This window comes from Populus euphratica, unplaced genomic scaffold (genome assembly GCF_000495115.2).
Source record: "Populus euphratica unplaced genomic scaffold, PopEup_1.0 scaffold12.1, whole genome shotgun sequence".
In the NCBI taxonomy this organism is placed as follows: Eukaryota; Viridiplantae; Streptophyta; class Magnoliopsida; order Malpighiales; family Salicaceae; genus Populus; species Populus euphratica.
In genome coordinates, this window is record NW_011499858.1 from 475407 (window position 1) to 502175 (window position 26769).

General features: G+C 34.0%; 4 protein-coding genes across 4 annotated transcripts; 3 read left to right on the forward strand and 1 right to left on the reverse strand.

Moving 5' to 3' along the window:
* Positions 1-684: 684 nt before the first annotated feature.
* On the forward strand, positions 685-3363 carry LOC105123881 (ras-related protein Rab7-like). Its single transcript, XM_011023646.1, has 7 exons — positions 685-927; positions 1066-1092; positions 1342-1441; positions 1541-1687; positions 2254-2334; positions 2430-2599; positions 3037-3363. The coding sequence occupies exons 1-7, from the start codon at positions 881-883 to the stop codon at positions 3098-3100; spliced, it is 636 nt and encodes a 211-aa protein (XP_011021948.1). The 5' UTR covers positions 685-880; the 3' UTR covers positions 3101-3363.
* A 1679-nt stretch (positions 3364-5042) lies between these two features.
* On the forward strand, positions 5043-7108 carry LOC105123882 (iron-sulfur assembly protein IscA, chloroplastic-like). The gene is made up of 3 exons (XM_011023647.1): positions 5043-5344; positions 5431-5649; positions 6852-7108. The coding sequence occupies exons 1-3, from the start codon at positions 5164-5166 to the stop codon at positions 6986-6988; spliced, it is 537 nt and encodes a 178-aa protein (XP_011021949.1). The 5' UTR covers positions 5043-5163; the 3' UTR covers positions 6989-7108.
* A 2856-nt stretch (positions 7109-9964) lies between these two features.
* Positions 9965-15238, forward strand: LOC105123883 (probable ATP synthase 24 kDa subunit, mitochondrial). Its single transcript, XM_011023648.1, has 7 exons — positions 9965-10183; positions 10636-10729; positions 11724-11868; positions 12066-12176; positions 12496-12642; positions 13929-14051; positions 14939-15238. The coding sequence occupies exons 1-7, from the start codon at positions 10145-10147 to the stop codon at positions 15000-15002; spliced, it is 723 nt and encodes a 240-aa protein (XP_011021950.1). The 5' UTR covers positions 9965-10144; the 3' UTR covers positions 15003-15238.
* Positions 15239-16537: 1299 nt separating this feature from the next.
* LOC105123884 (UPF0202 protein At1g10490-like) lies at positions 16538-26643 on the reverse strand. Its single transcript, XM_011023649.1, is given in 26 exon segments — positions 16538-16944; positions 17048-17113; positions 17486-17611; positions 17877-18005; positions 18896-19049; positions 19119-19191; positions 19280-19388; positions 19483-19662; positions 20022-20115; positions 21301-21338; positions 21430-21606; positions 22218-22270; positions 22348-22447; positions 22530-22617; positions 22705-22828; positions 23322-23419; positions 23626-23762; positions 23897-23995; positions 24543-24636; positions 24745-24878; positions 24962-25072; positions 25286-25459; positions 25733-25855; positions 25942-26113; positions 26193-26284; positions 26366-26643. Coding segments are annotated over 26 exon segments (3087 nt in total). The 5' UTR covers positions 26471-26643; the 3' UTR covers positions 16538-16707.
* Positions 26644-26769: the final 126 nt, after the last annotated feature.

Below are 26769 nucleotides of genomic sequence, written 5' to 3' on the forward strand. Positions count from 1 at the left end.
ATCGGTTATGTAGGCGAATCATATCAATAATAAAAGAATTCATCCCCAATCATTAAGAATTTGCTTTGCTAGCTATTAGTAATTATCTATCCAATTTTTTAATCTTTTCTTTTTTTGTCTGTAATTGAATCCAAGATCTTAGTATCAAGGTCATAGTAACAGTATGCCAGCTGAGATTATAGGCATGAAATGGAATCACAACAATTAACGGTAAATTTGGCCCATCTCTTTCAATTTCAATCGTTGATGGAAGGGTCAGATCATTACAAAATAGAGATTTCGAGGATTATATTAGACAAAATTGAAAGTTGAGGGACCAAATGCACCATTGAACCAACAGCAATAACTATAGCTACTGATATCCTCAAGATCCAACCCGTGAAAACTAAAAAGAAGAGGCAAGCACGATCGCACAGGTGCATGATAAAATGGTCAACGAGAATAATGAGTATAATTCAATCAAGAATAAATTAGTAAATTCTTAAATAATCTTATTTATCATAACCTGACATGGCCTCTAAGTCTAGTCTTTTAAGGAGCCCTTTAATTTTATTGTTATTATTTATTAGTAGTATTTGAAAAATCAGCTTCGCTGGCGCCTAACCTTTTATGCTTTCACGTTGGCAAGGGCTCACATGGCTCTCACTTGTATCATTCAAAACACAGGAAATTTTTTTTTTAAATAAAATAAAGGCCAAGGTAGATACCCATTAAAAAGAAGAAGAATCAAGAACCACCTTAAAGATGTCTTTTCCCTTTCACTATTGTTAGTGTTTGTGGTGTCTTTCTTTTCCATACTTTCCTGAACTAACTTTCTCTCGTTGAGAAAGGCATTACATAGCTGCTGACATTTTTATAAGAATTCTTGATCGTGATAGACATGTCTCGAAGAGCATTACTGAAGGTTATCGTTCTGGGCGATAGCGGGTATGCAGCTTCTTTGTTTTTTTCCTTGCTGAAGTTAGCTAATGTTCATGTTGATTTGTTATTTATCATTGAATGGTTTTTCTATTCAATTCTGATGAAATTCGTTTTCTTTCCTTTTACTTTCTTGTGACTTTCCAGGGTGGGAAAGACTTCTTTGATGAATCAGTATCCGTTACATGATGATAATTATAATTTTCTTCTCTTTTTTTCAATGATTATGGGAACTTCCATTTAAGCGTCCCTTTTTCATTCTTGTGACCTTTACTTTGGTATGCAATGCCATGTTTTGTCAACTGCCAAGGACAACAGTACTAAAAAATTAAATGTTTCTTCAGTGCAAGTATCTGTGGTGCATTGCATTTGTGTTTTTGCTGCCTTCAGACACCATTTGTTGGGCTGTTAACAGCTTTTCAGATATGTATATAAGAAGTACAGCCAGCAGTATAAAGCTACAATTGGTGCTGATTTTGTCACCAAGGAACTACAGATTGATGACAAACTGGTGACTTTGCAAGTGAGTAAAGAATTATCATTCAATTCTATTTGAAATAGAAAGGAAAATCTTTTGCAAGCTACAATTGCTGATATTATGTATGTTATGTGTTAATGCCAGATATGGGACACGGCGGGGCAGGAGAGGTTTCAGAGTTTAGGAACAGCGTTTTACAGAGGGGCAGATTGCTGTGTTCTTGTATATGATGTAAATATACAGAAATCATTTGAAACACTTAATAATTGGCATGAAGAATTTGTCAAACAGGTATCGAAAAGTGCATTACCTTTCTGTGCTCCGTTTTTTCTTTCACTGTATTGGGCATTCCTGAACAGTTCATTAGTATAGAATTATAGGTTTGCGTCCTTAGCGCAGTACCAGATAATTAAGCAACGGATTTATTATTATGACAACGGCACACTAATTTTAATGTTTTTCCTTACACTTTTTTTATGTTGTGGTTACGTATTAAACGGCATTTACAGCTTATAATTTGATCATGGATATGAAAAGGTTTGCAAATCATCTTCAGTTTCAGGTGTCTAAAGGTATACAATGTTGGAAATTGCAGTGTCCGTAGGGATGGCAATGGAAATGTGATTACTGTACTAAAACAACTTATATAATATTCCTGAAGTTCAACAATTATATTTATAGAAATTAAACCCGATGAGATTTGCTGGGAAACCTCTTGAATTGTTTGAAAATCTGCGGTTTTGTATTTACATCAGTAAAAAAAATGCTTACATGCTGTAACATAATCCTCTCTTCTTCTTTTTTATGCACGGGTGACAATTTTCAGTCCTTTTACCTATTTTGTATCTCAATGGCAGGCAGATCCAGTCGATCCTGAGGCATTCCCTTTTATATTATTTGGGAACAAAATCGACGTAGATGGTGGAAGTAGCCGAGTGGTATAGATGCATGCTAACTGCTAAATTCTGAAGTGCAATATCAGTGTCATCAGTTGAGTTTTTCTTTTCCCCTTAAAAAATCCATTAACGTGCAGGTTTCGGAGAAAAAGGCCAGAGAATGGTGTGCTTCCAGAGGAGATATACCATACTTTGAGACCTCAGCAAAAGAGGGTTACAATGTTCATGAAGCATTTCTTTGTGTTGCAAAAATGGCACTAGAAGGTGAACATGAACAGGAACAGGAACAGGAACATGAACATGACATGTAAGTATACCAGTAGACTTGTTGATTATCTAGATCAATTCTTGCTACCCTTTCTGTTAAATATTAACATCAACTTCATGTCCTGATCAATGCATTAAGCTGGCTATATTTTCAGAGGAGCTTTTGTGCAGACCTTTTTACCAAGACATGTGAATGGTCATAGAGTCCCTTATCATTACCTCATCTTTAAGCAGACTTCCATAAATTTGAGAAATCATCAGCAATTTGCGTTCCAAAACATTCAATCAACTCACGTTTTGTGAGTCCCTGTCACATCTAAAGCTCACGTTCTTGATCCTTTTTTTTTAAAAAAAATATTTGATTGATTGGGCCACACCGAAGCAGATAGATTTTCACCTTCCAGTGCTTAATTTCCCTGATTGCTAAATTTCTGCAAACGATGAAGATTTGCCTCATACCCAAGGAACTTTTTGCAGTTACTTTCAGGGTATATCAGAAACTGTTTCAGAAGTCGAGCAAAGGGGGGGCTGTGCGTGTTGAAGTTGGCTTCCAAAGGATTGGATGTCTGGAAATTCAACCTTCTCATATGTTTCATTCTTTATTATTTATGTATTATGATGCTGTTCATTTGGGATTCAGAGGTGTTTTTATTGTTTGTATTTTATGTGTATCTATAGCTAATTAACTAGCACACTCACCATTAGACTGAGATTATTTATTTTGTAACTCTAATTTACAAAAAGAGACGCTAAACCATTGCCAAAACTTTATTTACTGAATTAATATACCTGCTAATTCATGGATGTCTTAGCTTTGGAAAGAACTGGTAGATCTTTGACGGTGTTGATACACGTGATAGCTCATTTTCATTATTGTTAAAATATTCTTATTTTTTCTTAATTGAATGCATAAAAATACAAATATAAGTAATCTAACTACTTCATTTATCACGGACAAATCATATCTGCATTTAAGGAATAACAAGGATTAAATTATAAATAACTCTTAAATCCGCATTAATTTAAAGAATAACAAGAATTAAATTATTAATAAATTTTGATAAAAGTTTATCACGTTGATCCCTTTTTTTTTTTTTTACTTTAATCATATTCAAAATACTGATACTTTGTTTTAATAGTTTTTTTTTAATATATTTTTGTTTAAAAAGTAATGCTAACAACTTATAAAATATCTTGATATTGAGTTAGTTGTTGATTTTGTGAGTATTTATTAAACTAAATTGAGTTCATGATCTAATTTGTGAGCTTAATGATTTAACTAGAATTTTTAAAATTGATGGGGTCTATGACATTAGTTATAAGTTTGGCGAGTTAATTCAAATTATTTTTAAATTGATTTTTTTTTAATTTTATCAATCAACATTAGGTTGATTAAAAATTAAATTTTATAATTTATTTTAATTTACTTTCAATAAAATTACCACCATCTCAAAAAAAAATCATGGTACTAGGTTAATACTCGATTTTATAAGCGTATTTTTTTGCTACTTCTATCATATAATTAAAATAAAAAATTTTTAATTTTTTTTTATTAAATTAAGTGGAGCCAAGTGCAAGTTTGGAGGATTAAGTCAGGTTAACACAAGTCTATCTAATATCTCATCGTTTTAATATTTAAAAAAATATATATCATTTTTAATTTTATTTTAAAGTCAAAAACATGTTTTTATGTGTTATCTATATTACTTTTAGACTTGTCAAATTAACTAAGTTATATAAAGATAATTTTTACATGATTTAATTTAAAATATGAGTTAAATAAAAAATTAGGCCAAGAATTTTAAGATTGATATACCTAGCAAAATTTAATGATATTATCAAAAAAAAAATCAAGGCATTAATGTTTTTTTTTTTAAAATATCCTATAGTATTTGGCTATCCAATGACATAATTTTTTAAAATTAATATAGATATTTAAACTAACTTGCTTATATCTCAGTTAATTTTACAGGGTTAAAGTTAATAATTATATAATTTTTTAGTAGTTTTAAAATTTATAAAAATTAAATGAAAAACCTGTGGAGTTAAATTATCTTCGATTTCATAATTAATCTCGAAGTGGGTGGTAAATGATATACTTTTACCTTATCATTCACTTTTCAAATTAAAAGAGAAGTCGTGAAAAATACCTCCTCGATGCACCAGCATGTAAATGGATGGTCTGCTTTCCATTGATTAGAAAAGGAATCTAATTCTCAGCACTCTAAAGATAATCTAAGAATAATATCATGATTATCATCACATAAAAGACGAAAAACATCCTATTATTGTACACTCACATATACGACAGGAGAAGTTTTTTTCAATGGCAAACAGCCAAACACACCATGGAAAGAAAATCTTCTTCCACTCGCATAACAGCCTTAAAATTTCCGTCCAAATAAAAATAAAAAGAAAACCCAAAAAATTACATTACCATGTATTTATTATTAAAAACAAAAAAGAATGAAGAAAACGTGAAGTAATATTTGACCACCTAGCCGTTCAACTTACAAAGACCAGTAATCAAATTTTGAACGGCTACGATCTTCTAATCAAACCTTCATCAATCCGTCCCCGTAGCAGGCAAGGAGAAGTCCACAGATGGCGTTTTTCTCTTCGACAGCTGCACCACCGCACTCTCCTCTTCTTCTATCGCCAAATTACACTAGTACAAAAACTCTCCCTTTCTCTTCACCTCCAAATTCTCTCTCTTTCCGATTCTCGAATTCAAATCTCAGCCGTCGAAACCATCCTCTCTCCCTTCGATCAACTTCATCTCCAGGTAATTCATTTTGATTCAATGCAGCTCTCTTGTGAATTATTATAACAGCATGTGACTGTAATTGTTATTATGGTCGATGATTACAGCTGCGCCGCCGTCGGAGGGGGTGGAGCCGGCGATATCCGTGACGGAGAATGCGTTGAAGCATTTGAATAGGATTAAAAATGATAGAGATGAGGATCTGTGCTTAAGAATTGGGGTCAAACAGGGTGGATGCTCTGGCATGTCTTACACCATGGATCTTGAAAATCGAGCCAATGCTAGACCTGATGATTCCATCATTGAATACAATGGATTTGCAATTGGTATGCGTTTCTGTTAGCAGCCTCCTTTTTTTTTTTTTCCTGTTTTTGTAAATGTTGGCGCGTATAGACTGGACTAGACTAGAGGGATCGTGGGACAAGTGTTTGTTCATTTCTAGCTGGGCACCAAATTCTAGTCAAAATTAGGTTGTTCCGCACAGTCACATTTAGCCAGCCACACTCTCGGTATGTTGTTCCTTCACTTGCATAAAAGCGGGAGTCAGCGTGATTGTCAGTGAGTCATTCTTACGTGAGTGGGGTTGGGAGTACCCCATAGTCTCTCTCTCTCTCTCTCTCTCTCTCTTGTTATAGTATTTTGCGAATAGGGTTTGTCGATGGGTGAGAAATTGTGCTTAGGGAGTATTTGAGACATATGATTGGATAAAAATGGGTTTTGTAAGCTAGATGTCACGGAAGATCATGGGTTTTGTAAGTCAGATGGTACTGAAGATCATGCGTTTAACGTAGTGGTTGATTTAGGAGGATTTTGATATAAGGCCGTTAAGTTGATGTGGTGAGTGGTTATTATTCAAGTCAGAATGCATTGATTATAGGGTAATGAAAATATGAATGAGTGTCATGGATATAGATGTATTGGGTGAGTTGGATTGAAGAGGAAAACGTTCATGTAGGATGTAATGGGATTTTCTCTTCCATGAATGATAAGTGTAAGTTGATTCATCTATTCTCTTTGGTGAAACATGATGTCTTTGATCCTATAAATGTAATAAAAAAAATGTTGGTTGGCTGTCCTCTACGGTAAACAAACTATCTCTTTCATTAGTTGTAATAACCTTAACCTTAATAAAAGGCATCATACATGGAATAAAGGCAAGTTCAGTTTCTATCAAAATAACCAGTGTTTCTAGGAGGTTTATCTGCAGGTTCCCTTCCAAGTAAACCCTAACTTGGTTCTGATTGTTTTCTCAAGAAGGCCTCTCTTACTTCCTCGTTCTAGATAGGGAAGGACAACACATGCAGAGCCAAACCTGATCTGACTTCCACGAACAGACTGACTAGGTCCCAATCTGTAGTCAAACCATATAAGGCTGCCTAGCCTTCCAATGTGGTGATGTTTTGATTGAAAATGGGTACCATCTGTTTGCTTGCATACCCTCCTCTGCATATGGGAAACAAGATTATGCCTGTGGAAATTATAGGTTATTTTTTTACAATAAATTTACTTTTTTCTGTTTGTTTTGCAGTTTGTGATCCAAAGAGCCTCCTCTTCCTATTTGGGATGCAATTGGATTATAGCGATGCTCTTATTGGTGGAGGTTTCTCTTTCAAGAACCCAAATGCAACAAAGACATGTGGTTGTGGTAAATCCTTTGCAGCATAGATGTGAAGTGATGTGTACAAAATATTTAACAGAGAACATGCACAACTCTGAAATTGTTACCGACTTTATGTTGAAGATGTGTACATGAGAAAATAATTTATAGTTTATGTAGTCTTATGGAGTGTGGAGGATGGTAATCATAGAGGTTTGGATGAACTTTTCAGCTGCAAAAATACCCACCAACTTTTACCTTGTTGATGAGGGTTGGTTACCCTATAACAATTTGGACAATCAAATTTGCCGTTCATTGATTCAACATTTCAATGTGTATTGGTTTTAAGCCATGCCACCCTCAGCGATACTTATTTTAGAAATCGATCCCATGTTGTTCTTGCTATAATACAAGCAATGGTCAACTCTATTGTATTTCTCAGCTCCAACCCCAGAGGGACTCCCCCCAGGCTTTTTTAGCGTTATGAGCGTCATTGTCTTTCACCTTCCTATTTATTCCTTCCCCCAAAAATAAAAAATCCCTTTCCACGAGGAGAGGTTGCGCTTCTGCTCAACATGATTTTAATTACTATGCCAAGGAAAAACCTTTGATTGATTAATGAAGTATGCTTTAATTATTATTTTTCTCTTGAATTTCTCAGGTTACATCAATTTACTACGAAGGCGGGTCCTTGAAATCGTTTAGAAAGAACAATTAATTTTATTTGGTGCACGAATTAATCAACCAGGAGTACCTCTCTCAACAGAACAAAAATAGAATTTTTATATACCGAGAATGAATGATGAAACTAGGTGGAGTTTGCCTGCACATTTGGAAGCCCAGCTTTGCACTCTTCTAGAGGAACAAACAATTAGCTAGGGAAAACTTTCCCTGCTTCCAGTAATTAGCGGTTACACCAAGATATTTCGAAGGAAGGTTGGCTCTTTTGAAAATGCCCTTCAACTATACGATAACATAGGTTTGATTTTTGGAAAAAAAGATTAAAATTCTTATTTCTTGAAATTTAAATATTTCGGTGCTTAAGTGATATTGAGATTTTGTTATTTAAAAAAAAAATATTTGAACAATTCTGAGCAATTTTTATATTATATATTTATATAATTTAAGAGCAGTTTTAACTTGAAAAAAACATCATTATTCGATTAAAAAAGACCTTGACACAGTATAGCCTATTAAAGAATTAGATCATAATTAAAAAAAAATAAATGGTAATTTCAAAATTATGTCAAAACATTCATTTTTATCCTTTTACTTGTCACATTATAAAATTAATAGATGCCTTGATCTTCTAAAAAATTAATTTTAATTTTAATATTTTAATTTTAATTTTTATTCTTTAATTTAAAAGAAAATAGAAAAAGTAGATAGATTTTAACGTTAGAGAAAGAAAATCATTCTTGTGTTAAAAAAAAAAATCTTGATTAACACCATTTGTAGTTATAAAAAAAATAGATTTTGGTGCTAATAAGTTTCATTTAATGAGAAGACTTTATCCTGGATGTTATTTGTTTTTTTTCTTGAAAAATCATATTTAAACTTGGAAAAGTTTTTGGTTTGAAGTTGATTTTGGGTTTTTAAAATGATTTATTTTTTGTTTTTAAAGATTATATTTGAATTTATTAAGATATTTAGGTGTTTTATATGTATTTTAAGTTAAAAATAAATTTATATACTAAAAAATCTAATCACTTATAGTAAGGATACAAGGAATGCAGACAAAATATTAATTATTTTTTTTTATTTTTTTTGAAAATATCCAAAACTAGCTAAATGCATGGATTTGGTAGGCTAAACAACACATCACTTTTTTTTTATAATTTTGTTTTTCTTGACTTGATTTTTTAATATGTATTTTTTAAAATAATTTTTATGGTTGCATCATTGTAAGGAAAAATTAAAGTTTAATTGCTTCAAAATTATTGACTAAAAAAAATTAAAAAGCACATGTAGCAAAAAGATAAAGAAAATAAATAGCAATTTCAAAATTATGTCAAAACATTCATTTTTATCCTTTTACTTGTAAAATTATAAATTATTAGATGCCTTGATTTTCTAAAAAATCAATTTTAATTTAAAACTTTATTTTTTATTTTTATTCCCTAATTTAAAAAAAAATAGAGAAAGTAGATGGATTTTAATGTCAGAGAAAAAAAATCATTCTTGTGTTAAAAAGAGAAAATCTTGATTAATATCGTTTGTAGTTATAAAAAAATTGATTTTGATGCTAATAAGTTTCATTTAATGATAAGACTTCATCCTGAATGTTATTTGTCTTTTTTCTTGAAATATTATATCTAAACTTGAAAAATTTCTTGGTTTCAAGTTAATTTTAGGTTTTTGAGATGATTTGTTTTTTTTAAAAGGTTATATTTGAATTTATTAAGATATTTAGGTGTTTTATATGTATTTTAAGTTAAAAGTAAGTTTTTATACCAAAAAATCTAGTCACTGTTGTAACAAGGATGCAAGGGATGCAGATAGAATATTAATTATTTTGTTTTATTTTTTAAAAAATATCCAAAACCAGCTAAGTGCATGGATTTGGTAGGCTCAACAACACATCACTTTTTCTTCTTATAATTTTGTTTTTCTTGACTTTATTTTTTAATTTTTAATATGTATTTTTTAAAATAATTTTTATTTATATTTAAATTAATACCTCTTTCTCTTTTATTTCTTAGATTATTTATTTAGCCTTTTCTTTTAAATAGTGATTGTTTTTAATTATTTTATATGTATTTAATATTTTAAAGAAATTATTCTAAATTATCTCTTTTTTAATATTTTATATAAATAAAATTTATTTTAAAAAAATACATATTATTTTTAGATAATATTTTTAATATGTGTAACCTTATATAATATTTTTTTTAATAAATTTTATATTTGTATGTATTTTTATTATCATTTAATTAAATTAAAAATTAATTTTAACAGTCAAATTCTTGGTTAAATGGCTAGTATTATAAGATTAAATATATATCTATCTTTTGTTTTTTTTCAAATACAACCCTCTCAAACTAGATCCAACGGTACGAAAACAAGGGCTGCCCTACTCCTCAAAAACACTCTCTCTCTCCCTCCGTGTCTCTCTTCCGCTCAGGTCGGATTTCATCGGTCATAAAAAACGAAGAGCCAAACAACCCTACTCCTTCGATTTGACAAAAAAAAAAAACAAAAAGGAAGAAGGAGAAGAAGAAATCATGGCTTTCAGTTATCGCCTCTTATCCAGATCCAAACAGGTTTTGCTTTTCTTCTCTCTATTCCAGATCATTTACCTCCTATCCAATCATCCATTATTTTCTTGACGCTGGATTCTGATTCCTCTTTGATGTCCGACATTTTATCGAGCAAAATTTAATCAAATTCTGAATCCATCTACTCTGATTTTTTTTCCATTATTTTTTGCTTTAGTGGACAGGAAGAAATATTAGGGATTTCTTTGGGTCAATGTGATGCCTTTTCTTTTCCTATAATTATTTTTCCGATGAAAATGGAATTATATGTTGGTTGGGATTATTTTTATGGGAAATTCCAAATATCATGTGGGTTTCTTTAGGGATATAATTTTGGAACTATTATCAATTTTTATAAAGAGAGGTGCGGGGGTACTTCGCTCGATTATTGGGATTTTGTATTCATTAATAATGATTTTGTGGTTTATAATTTTTTTGTGAATTTTGGGTTTATGCAGTTGTTTGGAAGTCAAGCCATTTTGAATCAGCAACTTGCTTTTCCAGTTCGTTATTATGCAAAAGAGGCGGCTCCCGACGGGTTTAAGGGAGATGGTCAGTAACCCTGTAAACTTATCTTATTAAATGGGTTTTTGTCACACTTGTGTTCTTTGATGATATTGTGCAAAATGTAGCTTTGTCACTTGCAAAGCACGATGCTTTGGGGAGATAAGTGCTGGACCTAAAAGTTGAATGTTATTGGCTATTATAACTCTTCACATTGTGCTATGAGCTTGAAAAAATATTTTACGAAGCTTGGGAAATATTAAACAATGTCACCGACCTACTCACTAGCAGTGGCTTCTGTTTGTTTATATTTGGATTTTGTAAATTTTAACAGCAAAATAAAGCGTTAACAACATTACTACTTTTCCACTCACATCTTTTGTCAACCAGCCAACCACAACTAGTTTTGGATTGATGCTTTGTTTTTGATGTTGTTGTTAGGTTTTTCTTTTCTTATAGCATGTTTTGAGCATTGCTCTTGGGGAAAAAAAGAATCCTTTGTGTTGTACAATTGATTTTACTTCACTTTGGTTGGTGGTTGCTCACTTTACTATTGATACCTTGGATCTAATAGATTCAATTGCAATATTATGCCTTGCAACAACACTGCTATCACATACATGCTTGTGCATCTGTTTTGTTCACTTGTCTGAATGTGAATCATGTCATCATAACTTGTTTATGTATCATGCCTCTTTTACTGCTGAAACTTGTGGCAAATATAGAAGCAAATTAACAAGTTTGAATTCTGTATGTATTGTGGGGGAACCTTCAGACTTTTGTTTCTTCCACAACACCGAGCTGGATGTCTTATTGTTCCTGTAGATGGTGATCACAATGATTTATGTTGTTGTCCTATATTCTTATTAGGATACTTTTACAGTTCAGTTCAAAGTAAAATATGTGGTAATCATCATTGTTTGTTCCCAAATTGATGATTAATAATAACATTTTTCACTCTAGGTAGAAGCAGTTTCATTTGCAGTGAACACCTTGATGATTTGGTAACTTGATGCAAATTGTGTTGCTTTGAACTAAACAGAGATGTTGAAGGACATCTTTCGGGACCTCAAGAAAAAATTTGATACAGCCATTGGGGTTTTTCGGAAGGAAAAGATCATCATTGATCCCGAGGATCCAGCTGCTGTGTCTCATTATGCGAAGGTCATGAAGACAGCTAGAGAGAAGTAAGCCATTTCTATTCTGATAGTTTCTCAACTTTCTTCAGAGGTGTTTCAGTATTTAGCATTGTTCTTTGTTTTGGGTGAGCATTTGGTTTGATGCTGATGAATCTTTCATCGAGTGGAGTTATATGCATTGTTTGTGCTGAATTTGGTACACTTGCATTTTAATGATCTATGATGTATTTACTGTGTCTTTGCAGGGCTGGCTTGTTATCGGAATCACAAAGGATCCAGTATACTATCGAAGAAGAAACAAAAGACATTCCAGATGCTCGAACATATTTTTTGCAATTGCAGGAAATAAGAATCAAGTATTTGTTCTTTTCTTTTCTTTTCCAAGGTCTTGTTTAAACTGGATATTATTGCTGCAGCAATTGAAGCTTCATGTCATTCATGTCTATGTGTTTATTATGAATTATCATTTTACTAGGATGTAGAAGAAACTGCTATTTTTTCTTCCTCTCCATTGTGCCAAACACTTGTCCCTGTGGACCTGAAATTAAACCTCACATCTGTAGTAACTGACGTGCAATTCATTTTGTTATAATTCCTTAAAATTATATTTCTCAACATCTCTTTGTCGCATTTCTTATTTGTAATGTAATGATGGATGTGGGTTTTCCTCTGTAGGAGAGATCTCCCTGATGAGCTTGGTGTAGAGGCTATGATGATGGATGCGTTGGAAAAGGTTGAAAAGGAAATTAAGAAACCTCTGATGAGGAACGATAAGAAAGGAATGGCACTTCTTATGGCTGAATTTGATAAGATTAATACAAAGTAAGTTTTGTTCTATCAACTGAATCCAAATCCTTAGAGCATGTTTGGTATTGCAGTAGCTGTTATGGTTGTGATATGAAAAAAGTTTTAGAAAAAGTACTTTTAGTTGAAGTTGGGTTGGAAAAATATATATTTGGTGAAAACTGTGGTTGAAATTGATATTGAACAAAAAATAGTTTAATGTGTTTGGTTAAGAATGCTTTTGAAATTAAGGTTATAAAATAATTTTAAAAAATATATATTAATATTTATGGTTTTTAATTTAAATATTGTAGATTTAACTATTGCTATTACATCATGAAATAAATCATACTTTATATAATTTTTTTAATTGTTCCATTAAACTATTTACAGTTCCATTACGTACAAAATTCATCTGACAAGAACTACAAAATTAGATAAAACATTATCAGAAATAAAATTGAGATTACAGTATGAGTAAATTTAATTCACCTTAAACTAATTTTTTTTTTAAAAAAATTGTTGTTCACGTTCATGTTAACAGTGTGAGAGAAATCAATTAACTGTATTGGTTTTTTGAGGAAAAGAACAACTGTTCACATGAATAGTGCGACAGTGGAGCATGGCTCCACTGTTCATAAGAAATCCCCATGAGAGCTGCTTCTCCAAAACCTGCGATACGGCTGCAAAGTTGGTGGGTTCTACCATGGAAAATCTTTTTTTTTTCTTTACCAAACGCTGATATGTGTGGCTGCGGGTGAGGCCATAATACCAAACAGCATCTTAGCTTACCTACTAGAGTGTTGCACTTACTGATGCCCAAGTAGATGTGAAATGTTCTTGATGAAGTTCGTTCTTGTTGCATGATCATTCCATGTCTTTTGAAACCTGAAGAATATGCAGGCCTTGGCTGTCTGATGACTTATGGATGTTTTCTCTTATTCGACAGATGAAACATCTAATGCGTTGGCTTACAAAAGAATGTGTCTATATATTGCCTAGAGGACTTACTTTAAAAAGTTTGTCTATACAGGATTGGAATTGTCAATGTAACTATGTTGATCTAGTATTACAGCAAATAATTTTTGTTAAACTCTTGCTGTTGCAGTTGGTAGCTCTAGTGCTAGTGCTGATGTGGTGAGTTTGATATAGAGAAAATATCCAAGTGTTTCTTTTCTTTTCCTGGTTTATTTACGGTGCTATTGTCTGATAATTTTGTTCATTAGTTGGAATTTGTAATATCACCTGGCATTTAGTTAGCGTTTTAGGATATATTTCAAAAGGGAATTGCAGACCCTTTTTTTAATACATACATATATCTCCAGGCTTGGAGTTCGGAGGGAAGATCTGCCAAAATATGAAGAGGAGTTGGAACTTAAAATCGCTAAAGCTCAATTGGAGGAGCTGAAGAAGGATGCTGTTGAGGCTATGGAAACACACAGGAAGAGGTATTTTGTTGTTTTTATGCTGTCTTTTTTATTATGAACCTCGTGGTTCTAGATATGCAGGCTTCCTACTCTTGTCTTCAGTCGGGCAGTGAATAGATAGGAGGGATGTTGGTTTAGGTCCCATTTTTGTATTTTTCTTGGGATAGTGCTTTTTTCCAGATCTTTGTATTCCTGTTGAATGAACGCTGAATAGGGGTGTAGGTACCTGGACTTCGCACAATTTTAAGCTTGATCAAACTCATTCAGAGCATAATCCAAACTGAGCTTAAACAAAATTTTAAGGTCGTTTTAAAGTTGAGCCGAACATGACCACTGGGTTGCTCAACCCAGTTTGTTCTCGATAATGGGGGCATTCTAGGTGTTTCTGTTAGAGTTTCAACATGACTTGTTTTAGAGCAATAAAATCTGTGCTCTATATCTTTAGGAGATAACAAGAATGAAAATAGGGATTAGATTGAGGACATTCTCAAATTTCATTATTTATTATATTTTCTTCTCTAATTTTGCCTTGAATTGAAGACTATTCCCAAAAAGGCTGCTCCTTGTACTCATTGTTTGGCAAAGAAATTCAACAAGGTATAATATCAGTAGGATTTCATATTCTGAAACCTTGAAGGACAATCTGGCTGGATGAATTTTGACTGTGACTTTAAGTTTGCCCTTAGGTTCATTTTAAGCCACCAAGCCGAATGAACCAAGCTCAATAAAAATCTGTACCTTGAGTTGAGCTTGTGCAGAATACCTTTGAAATGGCTCGACTCCGACCTGAGCTTGATTGGCAATTCAATCTACCCAAGCTGAGTTTGATTAATCTTATATTCAGTTATGTTTCACCCCTATAATTGAATTTCGGTATTGATATTTTATTGATTCTTTTTTTTTTTCAGGGAGGAATTTAAGGATGAGAAAGTGGTCGATGTGAGGTCTTTGGACATCCGGAACTTTCTCTGAATCTTGCATGGCTTGTTAATTGTTTGACTTGAATTTGAACTTTGTTGAGTCGCAAGACCTGGAATGCGGGAAATAACCATCTGTTTTGCTTTGATAAATAAAAAGGTTTTGAATCACAGTTATGGCAACTGAGTAGATATTGTGCCATCTTTTGTTAATTCAACTCAATAGCGAGAAGGGAACTGGTGTTATGTTGTCACATGTCTTGGAATGAATTTGTCTTAGAAACTTGCTTCTCTTTGCCGACAAATTTTCTTCCACGTCCTGCTGTATAGAAACCTCTACAAAAGTACCGGACGGCATGTAGTCTGCTACTCTGAATGGTCTGCGACTCGGTTGAGTTTAATGGCTGTTTAAACGTCCATTTACATTGCAAAATGTTAAGCATGATGAATTGGGTGAAGTTGCTTCTTGTTACATCATTTGAAGATCCAATATTGGATGCTGCATGTGTTTTCTTTCAAAATCATGAGATGGGAATCCAATCAAATGGTAGAAGGTAAATTCAGAATGCTAGGTGACCTTAGTGGTACTAGTATATTTTTTAGAAGTGTTTTTGTTAGAAAATATATTAAAATATAAAAAAATATAAAAAATAATTAATTTCACTGTAAAAAGGGTTTTATCACTCTTCTTATTCTAGATAAAATGCTTTATGTATTGGGTAGGAGTGGTAAATACGGTCCTATTTGGGATGTTTCGATTGATTGATATCAAAAGGAAAGACCGGAACTTGATAACCCCGAGGACTTTACAAGTTGTTTTAGGTTGAGGTGCTACGGTTTGTTCTGTTAGAATGACCCTGGAGTCTTTTCGGAAATTTAAGAGATCGGCCCCCCTGTTTGATACTACTTTAATGCTTTGTTGAGGACTTTGGGTAGAGAAGAGTTCGAGCGATGCGAGGAATACCTGTCATCTGTTGAAGAAGGGTTTTAGGCCCAATTTGCAAACTTTTAACGTCCTTTTGCCGGGGTGCAACTTGCTCTGCTGACTAAGCTGCTGCATGTAGAAGTCAGAAGATGACTTATTTGGCAGAGCCCTGTGTCAGAAGGTTCTATCTTGTCAATTCTAATCATCCCAGAAACAATCTTGCTCTTCAAATCTATCTTCAAGACTGGATGGATTTAGATTCAAGACTTAACTTCAATTGAAGTAAGGCATGAGCAGGAAAACCCAAGCGGATCCTGAGTGGATGAGAGAGGAATTAGACACTACAATACTTCGATAGCGTGAAGCTCTATACATTTGGACCACAGCTCCATCAACTGACCGGACATAGCAAGTTCGGGTGCCAACGCAATTTGATTGCCAGGAGATAACTTGTTACTCTAGCAGCTTCCTGCTATGAAATGATGGTATTCAGAGTTCATTGCTCTCACAAGCTCTCACCCAAATGGAAGGTCGTATGCTCACATTTATGTTGTGCGCGTGGACCATTAGTACCATTGTTTAAAGAGCAGGTTAGACTTGATCAACTGGCAGTGTCAATTGCCTGTCAATCGGTATTTATGGACGTTCACTTCAAAAATTGTGCATGCGCCAACCAAACTGGCCTTTTTCTATAAAAATGACACTAATAATCATGGGCTAATGGCTTTCTCAATCAAAATTGCGTCTCTATATTTTTTTTTTCTGGTCTAATTAACAGTCGCAGAATTAATCAATCATGACATTCATAACTATCAAATAAAAAGGGCTCTAACAATTAAAATTTACCCTTTTTATTTGATTTAGAGCCACCATCCTCTTTGCTTCGCTTTCCCCCACTCCTACCACTCTCTTGCGTTCCACGTTTATCCGGTTTAACTCCTTTGGGTTTTGCACTAACAACACCACCAGGGTTTATCTTTCCACCATGTTCTTGCAAAGCATTCTCCAACTCTTCTTCCCTGCCCACAATTGCATGCTGTTGAAGGAATTCAGGATTCAGTAAACCCTCCATCTTGGATTTCATCCCATCCAACAGTCAGTTTAGCACTCGGAGATAAAAGAACAGATACAGAGATTAAAGAGAGGAAGAAAAAAAAAAAGGAAGAAAAACACACCTCAACTTGCTTTGCTGCTTCCTTTATATCATCATTCACTGATATGCTGTGAGGTCTCAACTCTCTCTGAAAAATTTATTCACGTAAGGAATTAGATTGTTTTGAATGAAAATGTTCATACACTAGCAACAATAGAAGAATCGCACATAAGCAAAAAAGGTGAAACACAGCTGTGTAAAAATTTATTCGGCCTCTTGATGATGACAACTGAATGGAGAAAAAGGATTCATGTGGCCAAGCATAGCTAGCCTCAAAACAAAGCCTGGTTGAGTATATAATGGAGAAAAGGGATAATTTTTCTAGGCGTTGGGATTACAAAATATTTATTGGAATCATATACTCACAATACAACTATGTATTAAACACATCCATGTGCCTCAATGTTTTTCATGTGTTGTGTATTATTATGTATGAAGTACAGGTTTTATATCAACTTACCTCTTTTATCCGGGGTAGGGTTGATTCTATTTCTTTAGATGCAATACCTCGAAGATATTTGTAGATCTTCTTCATAGCCTTCATAAAAAGTGACAAAATTTGTGTTCTTTCCACCTTCATTTGTTCCTGTAATAACAATTCAGCGGTACACTCAGTAGTCATTCCTGATATGCTAGGTAAGCATAAAAAGGAAATAAGAACATCAATAAAACAGATTAGCATGCACTAGAAGTTGTGAGGATCTAACGTTTATACCAAAAGCGACACACATTTTTCTACCCTTTTCCAGATAACTCTCCGTTCACTTTCTTGCACACAGATATGTGCACGTGCATGCATGAGTGCACATGCGTGAAATGAAATAATCTAACTGACAAGTTGAGAATCAAACCTCAATAAAGGTAATATTTCGTTGCTGCAAACCAACACAGAGTAAAATAGATGCCGAAACATATGACAATGTGACAGGAAGCTTTCCTCGAAAATATAGACGAGCCAGGATTGGAACAATGTCTAAAATCTGGAGGAAACAAAAACACAAAATTATTAGAATCACGCAGAATTAAGTACCTGACAAACCTTTGCATATTTTCAAATTACTAATGTTACCAACTTTAGTTATTTCCACAAGACACAAGTGATGAAATGGTCTTCGGCAATCCTGCTGTCTAGAAGTCAAATAAATCTCACCCCATCCCAGGCTTCAGAAGTTCAGCATAAATGGTAAACAAATGGGTTGTGATTAGAGTAGGTCTAATATTCTATGGTGTGAAGAATTAGATCACATCTAATAGACATTTTTCTTCTTTTATTTACAGAAAAAAATTTACAGCTATCTTGCATCTCAAATACATGTCTATCCACAGAACCTCTTACATTCCATACTAGTTCCCAATATCCATTGACATGTGCAAATCTTTGAGCATGCAAAGGAAACATAAAAAAGCCAATGTCCTCTGCTAAAAAAAAAAACTACCCCTCAGATATCAAAAGACCCCTTCCCACACTCCGGTTGTCATTGAATTTAAAAGCAGTTCTGTTATTGGTGTACTGATAAATGGGAAGGGGGTTACTTATTGATCCATCATATACACAAACTATACATTTTTGCATTAGCTTCACCTGGCAGATTTTCTTTTCTTGGCCAGAAAAGAACTGAAACAATGCCATGTTGAGGGAGATATAAATCATTTACACATAATAACCCTTTTGCCTTAGTATAATGATGCCAGGTGTACAAGTTCTAAAAGTCATTCAGCATACTGAAACGGGTTCCATTTCCTCATTGTTTCCAAGCAGAGATGGACCTCAAATTTATATGCATGTGCCATGTATCAGATTATTTGCCATGATATAAATTTTATCCAATAACTTGCAGAGCAAACATGATAGTTTCCAATTGGACCTTACCAGATGAAAATCAGCAAGGTTTCCAGTATAAACTTTCAACCGCTCCAAATCATATGGTGATAGATCATCAGTAGGTGACCTCCAAAATCCATCAGGAGCAGATGATGTGGGTTCTTGCTCCATGTCAGTGTAGTTAATTTTAGGATCCAAGACACTGAAATATCAAGAGTTGCATGAGCATATTAAACAGAAACTCATTTGAAGGTAAAGTTTCAAATCTGACCTCATAGCAAGCTTATATTCCATTGAACGGAAACTATCACCTTCTAGTAGTCGAGCAAACCTTCGCTTGAAATCTGCAGACAGGTAAGAAATAAGCTTTGAATATTCAGAATTATAAAAGAAATCTGAAAAGGTATGTGTTGATCTGAAAATAGGACTAACCTAGGTAAAACGGACCAAAAAAGCCCCATTCATCTGACCCACTAGCTTCACTATCATTGCTGTTAAATGGTTTGAGTACCATACATGAATACTCACCAGTTACCGTGTTCTAATTCAAAAGAAAACAATAAACAAATAAAGTTCACAACTAATTATCATTATATAACAGTGTCTGTATAATAAAACTGAGAATGCATCTTAACTGGAATTTGGCCAACGTAGAAGGGAGCAAATTTACGTCTCTTCCAAAAGCGAAAAAGGTCCAAAGTTAGCCCAAAGGATACACCAAGGTAATGGAGCTTTTCTGGTCGCCGTTCATGAAGATTTACTAGCAAAGGTGGAAGGTCCGTCCTAGGTTTTATATTTTCTTCTAGCAAAGAAACCTACAGGCACAATATGTTACAAAAGCATATGACTCCGTCCATAGTACTGGCCTTTGGCAACATAAATTTTCCATGTGAAAAGTAATGTAACAAGATACTGTTCATATTAATGGATTCACAGATATCATTCTAATTTGAATTTCCAGGGAGAAGAGAAGAAATTATTGGGCAAGTGAGACTGGAATAATTCTTGATTGAAATTAAAAGATTTCATCGCATTGCTTGGATTTGGAATCTATAATATAACAAGATAGTAAAAAAACCCCATATACTACAACACGAACCAAACATGAAAATCATTAAAGGAAATATAACTATGAAAACTTAATATAGAAACAAGAGTTGTTCAGTGAATGGACCTTCTCTGCAGCTTCTGTAACTCTAAGTTGAGGAATTTGCACATCATTTTCATCATCTACTACCGAAATGGGAGTTAATTGTCCTCCGTAGTACCTATAGAGACTAGGATTGTAAATGCCTCCTCTTTCAAAGAAATTTTAACTTGTAAATGCATCATGACATGATTAAGCATGGAATATACTCATCAAGTCACTTTCTCTTATATATTAGAGTGCTTGTTATATTATACTGTTGCATATGCAGCACAGACTTAGGATATCCCATCACAAAACATATCAAAGTAGATGTTCTCATATTGGCAAAATCTCTTACTCTTGATATTAAGGCCACAATGATGATTATGTATCCATATTTCTAGGTTTCACTATGAAGCAAAGTAAGCAAAACTACAAGACTCTTTATGTTTTTGACGGTTGTTTTCCAGAGTCTTTAAGTTTAATTAAAGGAAGATTTTCTTTATACCAATTTTCAATAAAATTTTCCACTTCTTTTGCATTAACTTATATTGTCATTATTCAACTCCAAAATTATGTACTACCAATTTCACAGCTCTAATTCTACCACTTGAACCAACAGTCATTCAACACATGGTTCAATAAACTTATACACAATATTTACAAAGCTCCATCGAAATCTTGATGCAATGTCACCAACAAAACATATGGTAGCTCACATGTATGAATAATTGTCATAAAACTAAATTTTCCTTATCTAGAAAACAAAAGGTACAGTAGTCAAGGTACCAAAAGAGAAGACCTCCAAACTCTCCCTGTAAAATGTGTGTACTACAAAGCTAAAACTACCAAGTCAGCTCATATGGTAGCTCATAAACCATAAAACTATATCATTGGTCTTATCAAGTTTGGACTCTTCTTCAAGTGAAAAATTTGTTCAATCATTCCAGGTACCACACTACTGTGTAGGGACAACTGCTTGGGAGTATGACAATTCATGTATAAGAACATAATGTTTGATAGAAAACACATCAGCAAGAAAGCTAATTCTGTACCAATTCAACTAATCCTTGCTGAAATAGGAGCAGTCCTTGGTCTAAGATCATGACTTGAATCATAATCTGTAGGTCAAGTTTCTTCTTTTTTAACCAAAAATTGTACAGCAAACATCTAAAAATAACCTAAATACAACAAAGAGAAGAAATAAGAAAGGCTGCTTCCATTCTAATTGCAATTACTTTTATTTTTCATAATCTTACCAACTGTAAGCAAGATAAGTGCAAAATCTACTTGAATGATAATGTCAAAATAGGGAGAGACCAACCTGGTTAAGAGTTCCACTGCAGCAGAACCGTATCCACGCTGTGTTGAAACCACATAAAGAAAAGGTATATTACAGTTCATTACATGAATCCAAGACACTCAATTTGGCATGATTGAGATAGAGGCTTACCCTCATTGCACTTGGATGGGTGGCAATGCGTACAATACGAGCACCTGAAAAGCTAGGGAAAACTGTATCACGAAACTGCTCACAGAATTTCCATGGTATTTGGTCCCCAGAGGGTTGATGACCTTCACTTAAGCTTTGGATTGCAGATTTACGAGAAATCTGTCCTTCAAGACAAACCTGTAAATAAAGATGGACCATAACAATGAGGATCATAATAAAATGTTTTGGCAAATTTGCAATGACTACAAAAATTAGGAAGATCCTTCACGTATAATCAAACAATGATATCAAGCACAATACTTATCACAGAACAAAAGTCCCTGTTGAGGTAAGAGAAATGAGATAGAGCCTGTCATTTACATCTAGAATACCTGGATAAAAGCTTATTACAAATAACTGCTAAAAGTTTAAAAAATTTTGGCCTATCCAAAGCTAAATTTTGCTCTGCCCTCCACTCAGATGGCTAGTGTAGGCAATTAAAATTGGATGCCCTGAAAGCATTCTCAATCCTCACAGATTCAAAAGGTAGAATACTTGTGAACAGTGTTTATTGCCTCAATATAGAACAGCAGACACCAAAACAGATAAAGAAGCGATCAATCACATTAATAAAAGAAAATAAGCATTTAGTGTGCAGAAAGCTAATGTGAAAAGCATAATTTAAACATAAATAATCTACAAGGGGACCACTGATGAATTTGGAGACACATTGATAATTTGATTCACCATAGAATTTAATGCTACAGCAGAATAAATAGAAGTGCTTGTGTCTCTCTTAGTTTATTTACCTGAATGACGCATAAGATATCAGGAAGTTGATTTTTTGACTCATCAACAGGGCCTGTGCATACAATATTAGTACAAACCTAATCTCTTGCTGAAAAAATAAAATAAATCAGTTCAAGGAAAAAGTTCTACCGAGAAACACAAACAAATGGTGTGCGGGAGCATCAGCCATTAGTTGTAAGTCATTAGGCGAATTTTTGTAGTGAGATGCAACATATAATGCCATCATTCGCTGCACAAATTAAGATACATAAGCATCGTATCTTGAATACCATTAACTAAATACAAAAATATCAAATCACAATGCATTTTACCTGCAGAAATAACTCACTGTCTTTGTGACAGGAAAAGAGAGTATCCCGATTGATGTAATAGAGATTACATTCACTGCATGGGGGTAATCTAGTTGGGCAAACAAACAAAAGAGTAAATCAATAAAGTTAATTGATATGGTTTCAGATCCCATGTTCTCAGCAACTTAATTCTGACCTTCTGATACCAGGTATTGAATTTGTAACATCCAGACAGAGTAAGGCATTGAGCCAGGATTCTATTGGATCATGAGAAGCATATCTGATAGACTCGCTTAGTTCTATCTTTCTGAAAAGACGACCTGAATAAAAACAAATAATGAAAACAGCAAATCTTTCAAATAAATGACCTAAATTCGAAAAAACTAGAAGTTTCAAAAACCGCAAACCAAAATAACAACAGGATTGTACTGTCCTTGAAACCATACAAGTAGAATCAGAGACTGTTCAAGTTATTGTGCCCCAAGAGATATAGTTGCCCAACAGAAAACAATGGTCACTGTATTCATTCTGGTATATTGTACTTCTTTCATCAAGTTCAGTTAACATATAGTAAGCAACTGACATGTTGTACTTCTTTCATCAATTTCAGTTAACATATAGTGAGCACGCAAGAAGATTAAGCTAAGTTTAAGCATTTTAAATGGATATTGCCCACATCAACATGGATATGCCATGAGAATAGTTAAGACTGGTCCTATAATAAGCAATACAAACATTCCTAGCAGCACAAGATACATTCATAGAAGACGGATTCATTATAAAACTATCAGAGCCATGTGGACAGATATATACCAGAAAGAGAGCCCTCCACATTCTTAGAAGATATCTGGCTTTGTTCTTCCAATTGCTGCAGAAGTTTTAGTGACAAGGATCGGCCAGTACCTTCATAGCTTTATGCAGGAAGACAAGTGTAAAAGTATATAAGAATGCCTTCATAGCTTTATCAGAGGAGTGCATTTGGCTTGGTTAAAAGGCACAAAATATAAAAAGTCACTATTTTTGGAGAAGGAAATGGAAACTTTATTTGGAAATCAATTATCTCTTGAGGAAAAGTAATAGCTTTCAATTGAAATTAAAATAAAACTATCATTCATACCCATTCACAGTTGATGAAAGGAAAACCAGATATGGACCTAGCAGGGACCTCACAACAGGCAATGGAATTGCAGCAGCTTCATCAATAACAAGTAGTTCAACTTGGGAGAGCTTTTCATGTTCATGTGGCTGTATATACTGCAAGGAAATGTAAGAAACCACATACATTAGGTATTTAATTACATGATGTGGCAGATCCTTACAAACCAACAAGAGAAATGGATCAGTTAACTAAGAACATCATTTTACATGGAAGGTCCTTATCTTCTAACCTGAATTGTTTGTCTGTGCTGCTTGAAGATATTAATGCGCACAGTAGCTTTCTTGAACTCAGGATTTGCACTTTTCACCACATCATAATCAATATGTTCCTGGAAATAAAAGGCCAGGTCACAGGCTTAAGAAAAAAAGGTGAATGGACAATACTTGCACATAAACCAGACCGACCATAGAGAGCAAACAGGAGAAACTGTCTTAAGAGAGGTGTGCATGATTACATAGAAGGAAATATACATTCCAAAAAATGGGCTTACGACAACACACAATTCCTTCAGATCCGAACAATGTCCAGATACTCAAGGCATGAGAGAAAAGCAGAAAACAAAATACACAAGAAAATCATTCATGCAACAATAGATGTTGCCGGGAAACAGAACAATGGATACATGGCTAGTTGAACTGCTCTATCAATATGTTATGAATATAAAAGGAGCTGACTGAAAATTTTATTTAACAGTCCATCTTACTTTATTGACCTTGGTACATCAACTAGAAAATGCTGGTTTGCTCTAACTCACATGCTAATAGAAAAGTGCAACCATAAAAACAAATAAAGCACCTTCAGTGTGTATCAATGGCTTATACTGGTATGATCATGAAGCATATCATTCCAAGCAAAGGGAAAAGGGACAACTGTACCTTGTATTCAATTGCATCAAATCCCTTGCATATGAATTCAAACAAAGTTTTTACGTTTTCAGGGCTGGGTGCAGTAATAAATATATTTGAATACCTGTAAATAGCATTGCTTTTTTGTTATTATTATTTGTATGAAAAAGATCATTTAGGGCAAACAAGCACAAGCATCAAAGAAACATGCAGCATTTGATATCCACGTTACCCAGCTGCAATAGCTCCAGCAACGGCTAAACCAAGCGCAGCAGATTTCCCACGACCTCAAGCAGCAAGCAAAGCAACTGTGCTGCGCAGTGTCTTATCCAAAACTGAATCAAGGAATGTGATCACAGCTTTTCCCTATTTGAAATAAAAATTTAAATGTGAAACAATAAAGACAATACAAGGTATCAACCACATTAGTTATCCACTGTGTTCTCTACCTGATCCAGTGTACAACACTTTTTGATCAAAGGACCAACAGGAAAATCCTGATGTAGTTGTTCTTTCAAATTCTTTAGTCCTCGTTCTGCTTCTGAAAGCCCTTCAGAGTCCTTTAATCACCGAACACAAAACAAAAGATAACTTGAGCACTTAGATAAAACTGGAATACTCGATGCTATAGATATGCTGTAATGAAAGAATCACTTGCTAGAAAGGATACATTGAGCCAAATCTTCATTTATTATTTTGTTAAAGAAAAAATAATAATTGCACAGCAAGAAACAATACATAAAAAATTTTTGCAGTCAGTAAAGAAGCCACACCTCTTTAACAGGATTTGGGGTGATTGACCTTATATGAGAAGAAATAGGTAAAATGTTAAGCTCGTCATCCATAACCACACATGCTTTGCATGAAGCAAGTGATAGTAAGAAACGTTCATTAAAGCGGCCAGTTGCCTGGAAATGGGACTCAGTACGAAACCTCTCATGAACATCCTGAAATCAGTAAAATCTTCTACAATAAACCTTTGCTTTTAAGCACAAGGAGAAGCTCAAAGAATAGACTGTTGTTGCCTCGTAAAATTGTCAAGAAACAAGAAACAATATAATTGCATTTTTCTTAACTCAAGTTTAGGGTTCACGTCAAAGTATAAGAGAGTCAAAGCAAAACAAGCATAAACCATCTTCATGCGTCCTTTTTCTTCGTGGTCCTTTGAACAAATCTAGAAACCAAGAAGGCTTAAATACAAAAGGAGATATAAATCATACCATAACCATTGTGTACAAACTGGTCAACGAAGATAAAGAGCGTAGCAGCAACACAATCAACCCGCCACCTTCAACTGTTTCTATAGTTCTAGCCAACAAATTCGGAGTCAATGCCTCAAAATCCTAAAAATAAATAAAACAGAACAATATTCCTTCATAATAACTAATATAGAGACAAATCATTAATTGATTAATTAAAGTTTACTTACCTGTAATATACACATTCCGAAAGTATTACCAAGAATTCTCTCGGAATCCTTGTACAAACAGTAGGTTAAACCTCCAGTTTCAAGAAAGAGCGAAAAAGGATCAACCTTCTCAGGATCCAACAGTCCCCTCTGCATCAACTTTTTCACCTGCTTCGCTCGTTTTTTCTTGTGACTGCATCATACATAAATTCACATAAAAAAATTAAATCCAATATCCAGCTCAAAAAAATAAAATAAAAAGTAACATAAACCTGCTAAGTTCAAGTTTATCCTTGTAGCACCACAAAACGGTTGGTCTAGATTTTACCACTGCCTTGCTTAGCATATAATGAAGATTCACAATCTGTATCCAATGCAGTGCAAGATTATTAATATTACAAGAATAGAAAGAAAACAGAGAATTAAGAGGAGCGTCCAAGCGTGCCTGGTCACGTGACTTGTCGCCGATGATAAGGAAGAGTGACCGGTGGCGTAGTTTGACGCCATTTTCGATGAGTGTTCTGATTCTCTCGTCCACCTTCTTCCTCATTATTGCAAGTTTTTGCCTGCTTATTGAGTGTGTTTAGCTTGCTCCTTTTCCTTTTAGCCGCCTTCGTAGGATTGATGCCGCCGGCGGTTCCGGTGCTTTGCTGTGAGTGTCTCTGTGTCTCACCCTGTTTTGTTTTTGAGAATTGAGGGTTTAAGTCGGGTTTTTGCTAAAAGAGATGAGGCTATGGTGACTGTTAAAAACTTGGGTGGAATTGAACCGGGTTCAACACTATAAGGAAAACTTCGTATTTGGTACTCAACTTTTTATTATTCTTATATTTGAATGCTTCATTTTTAATT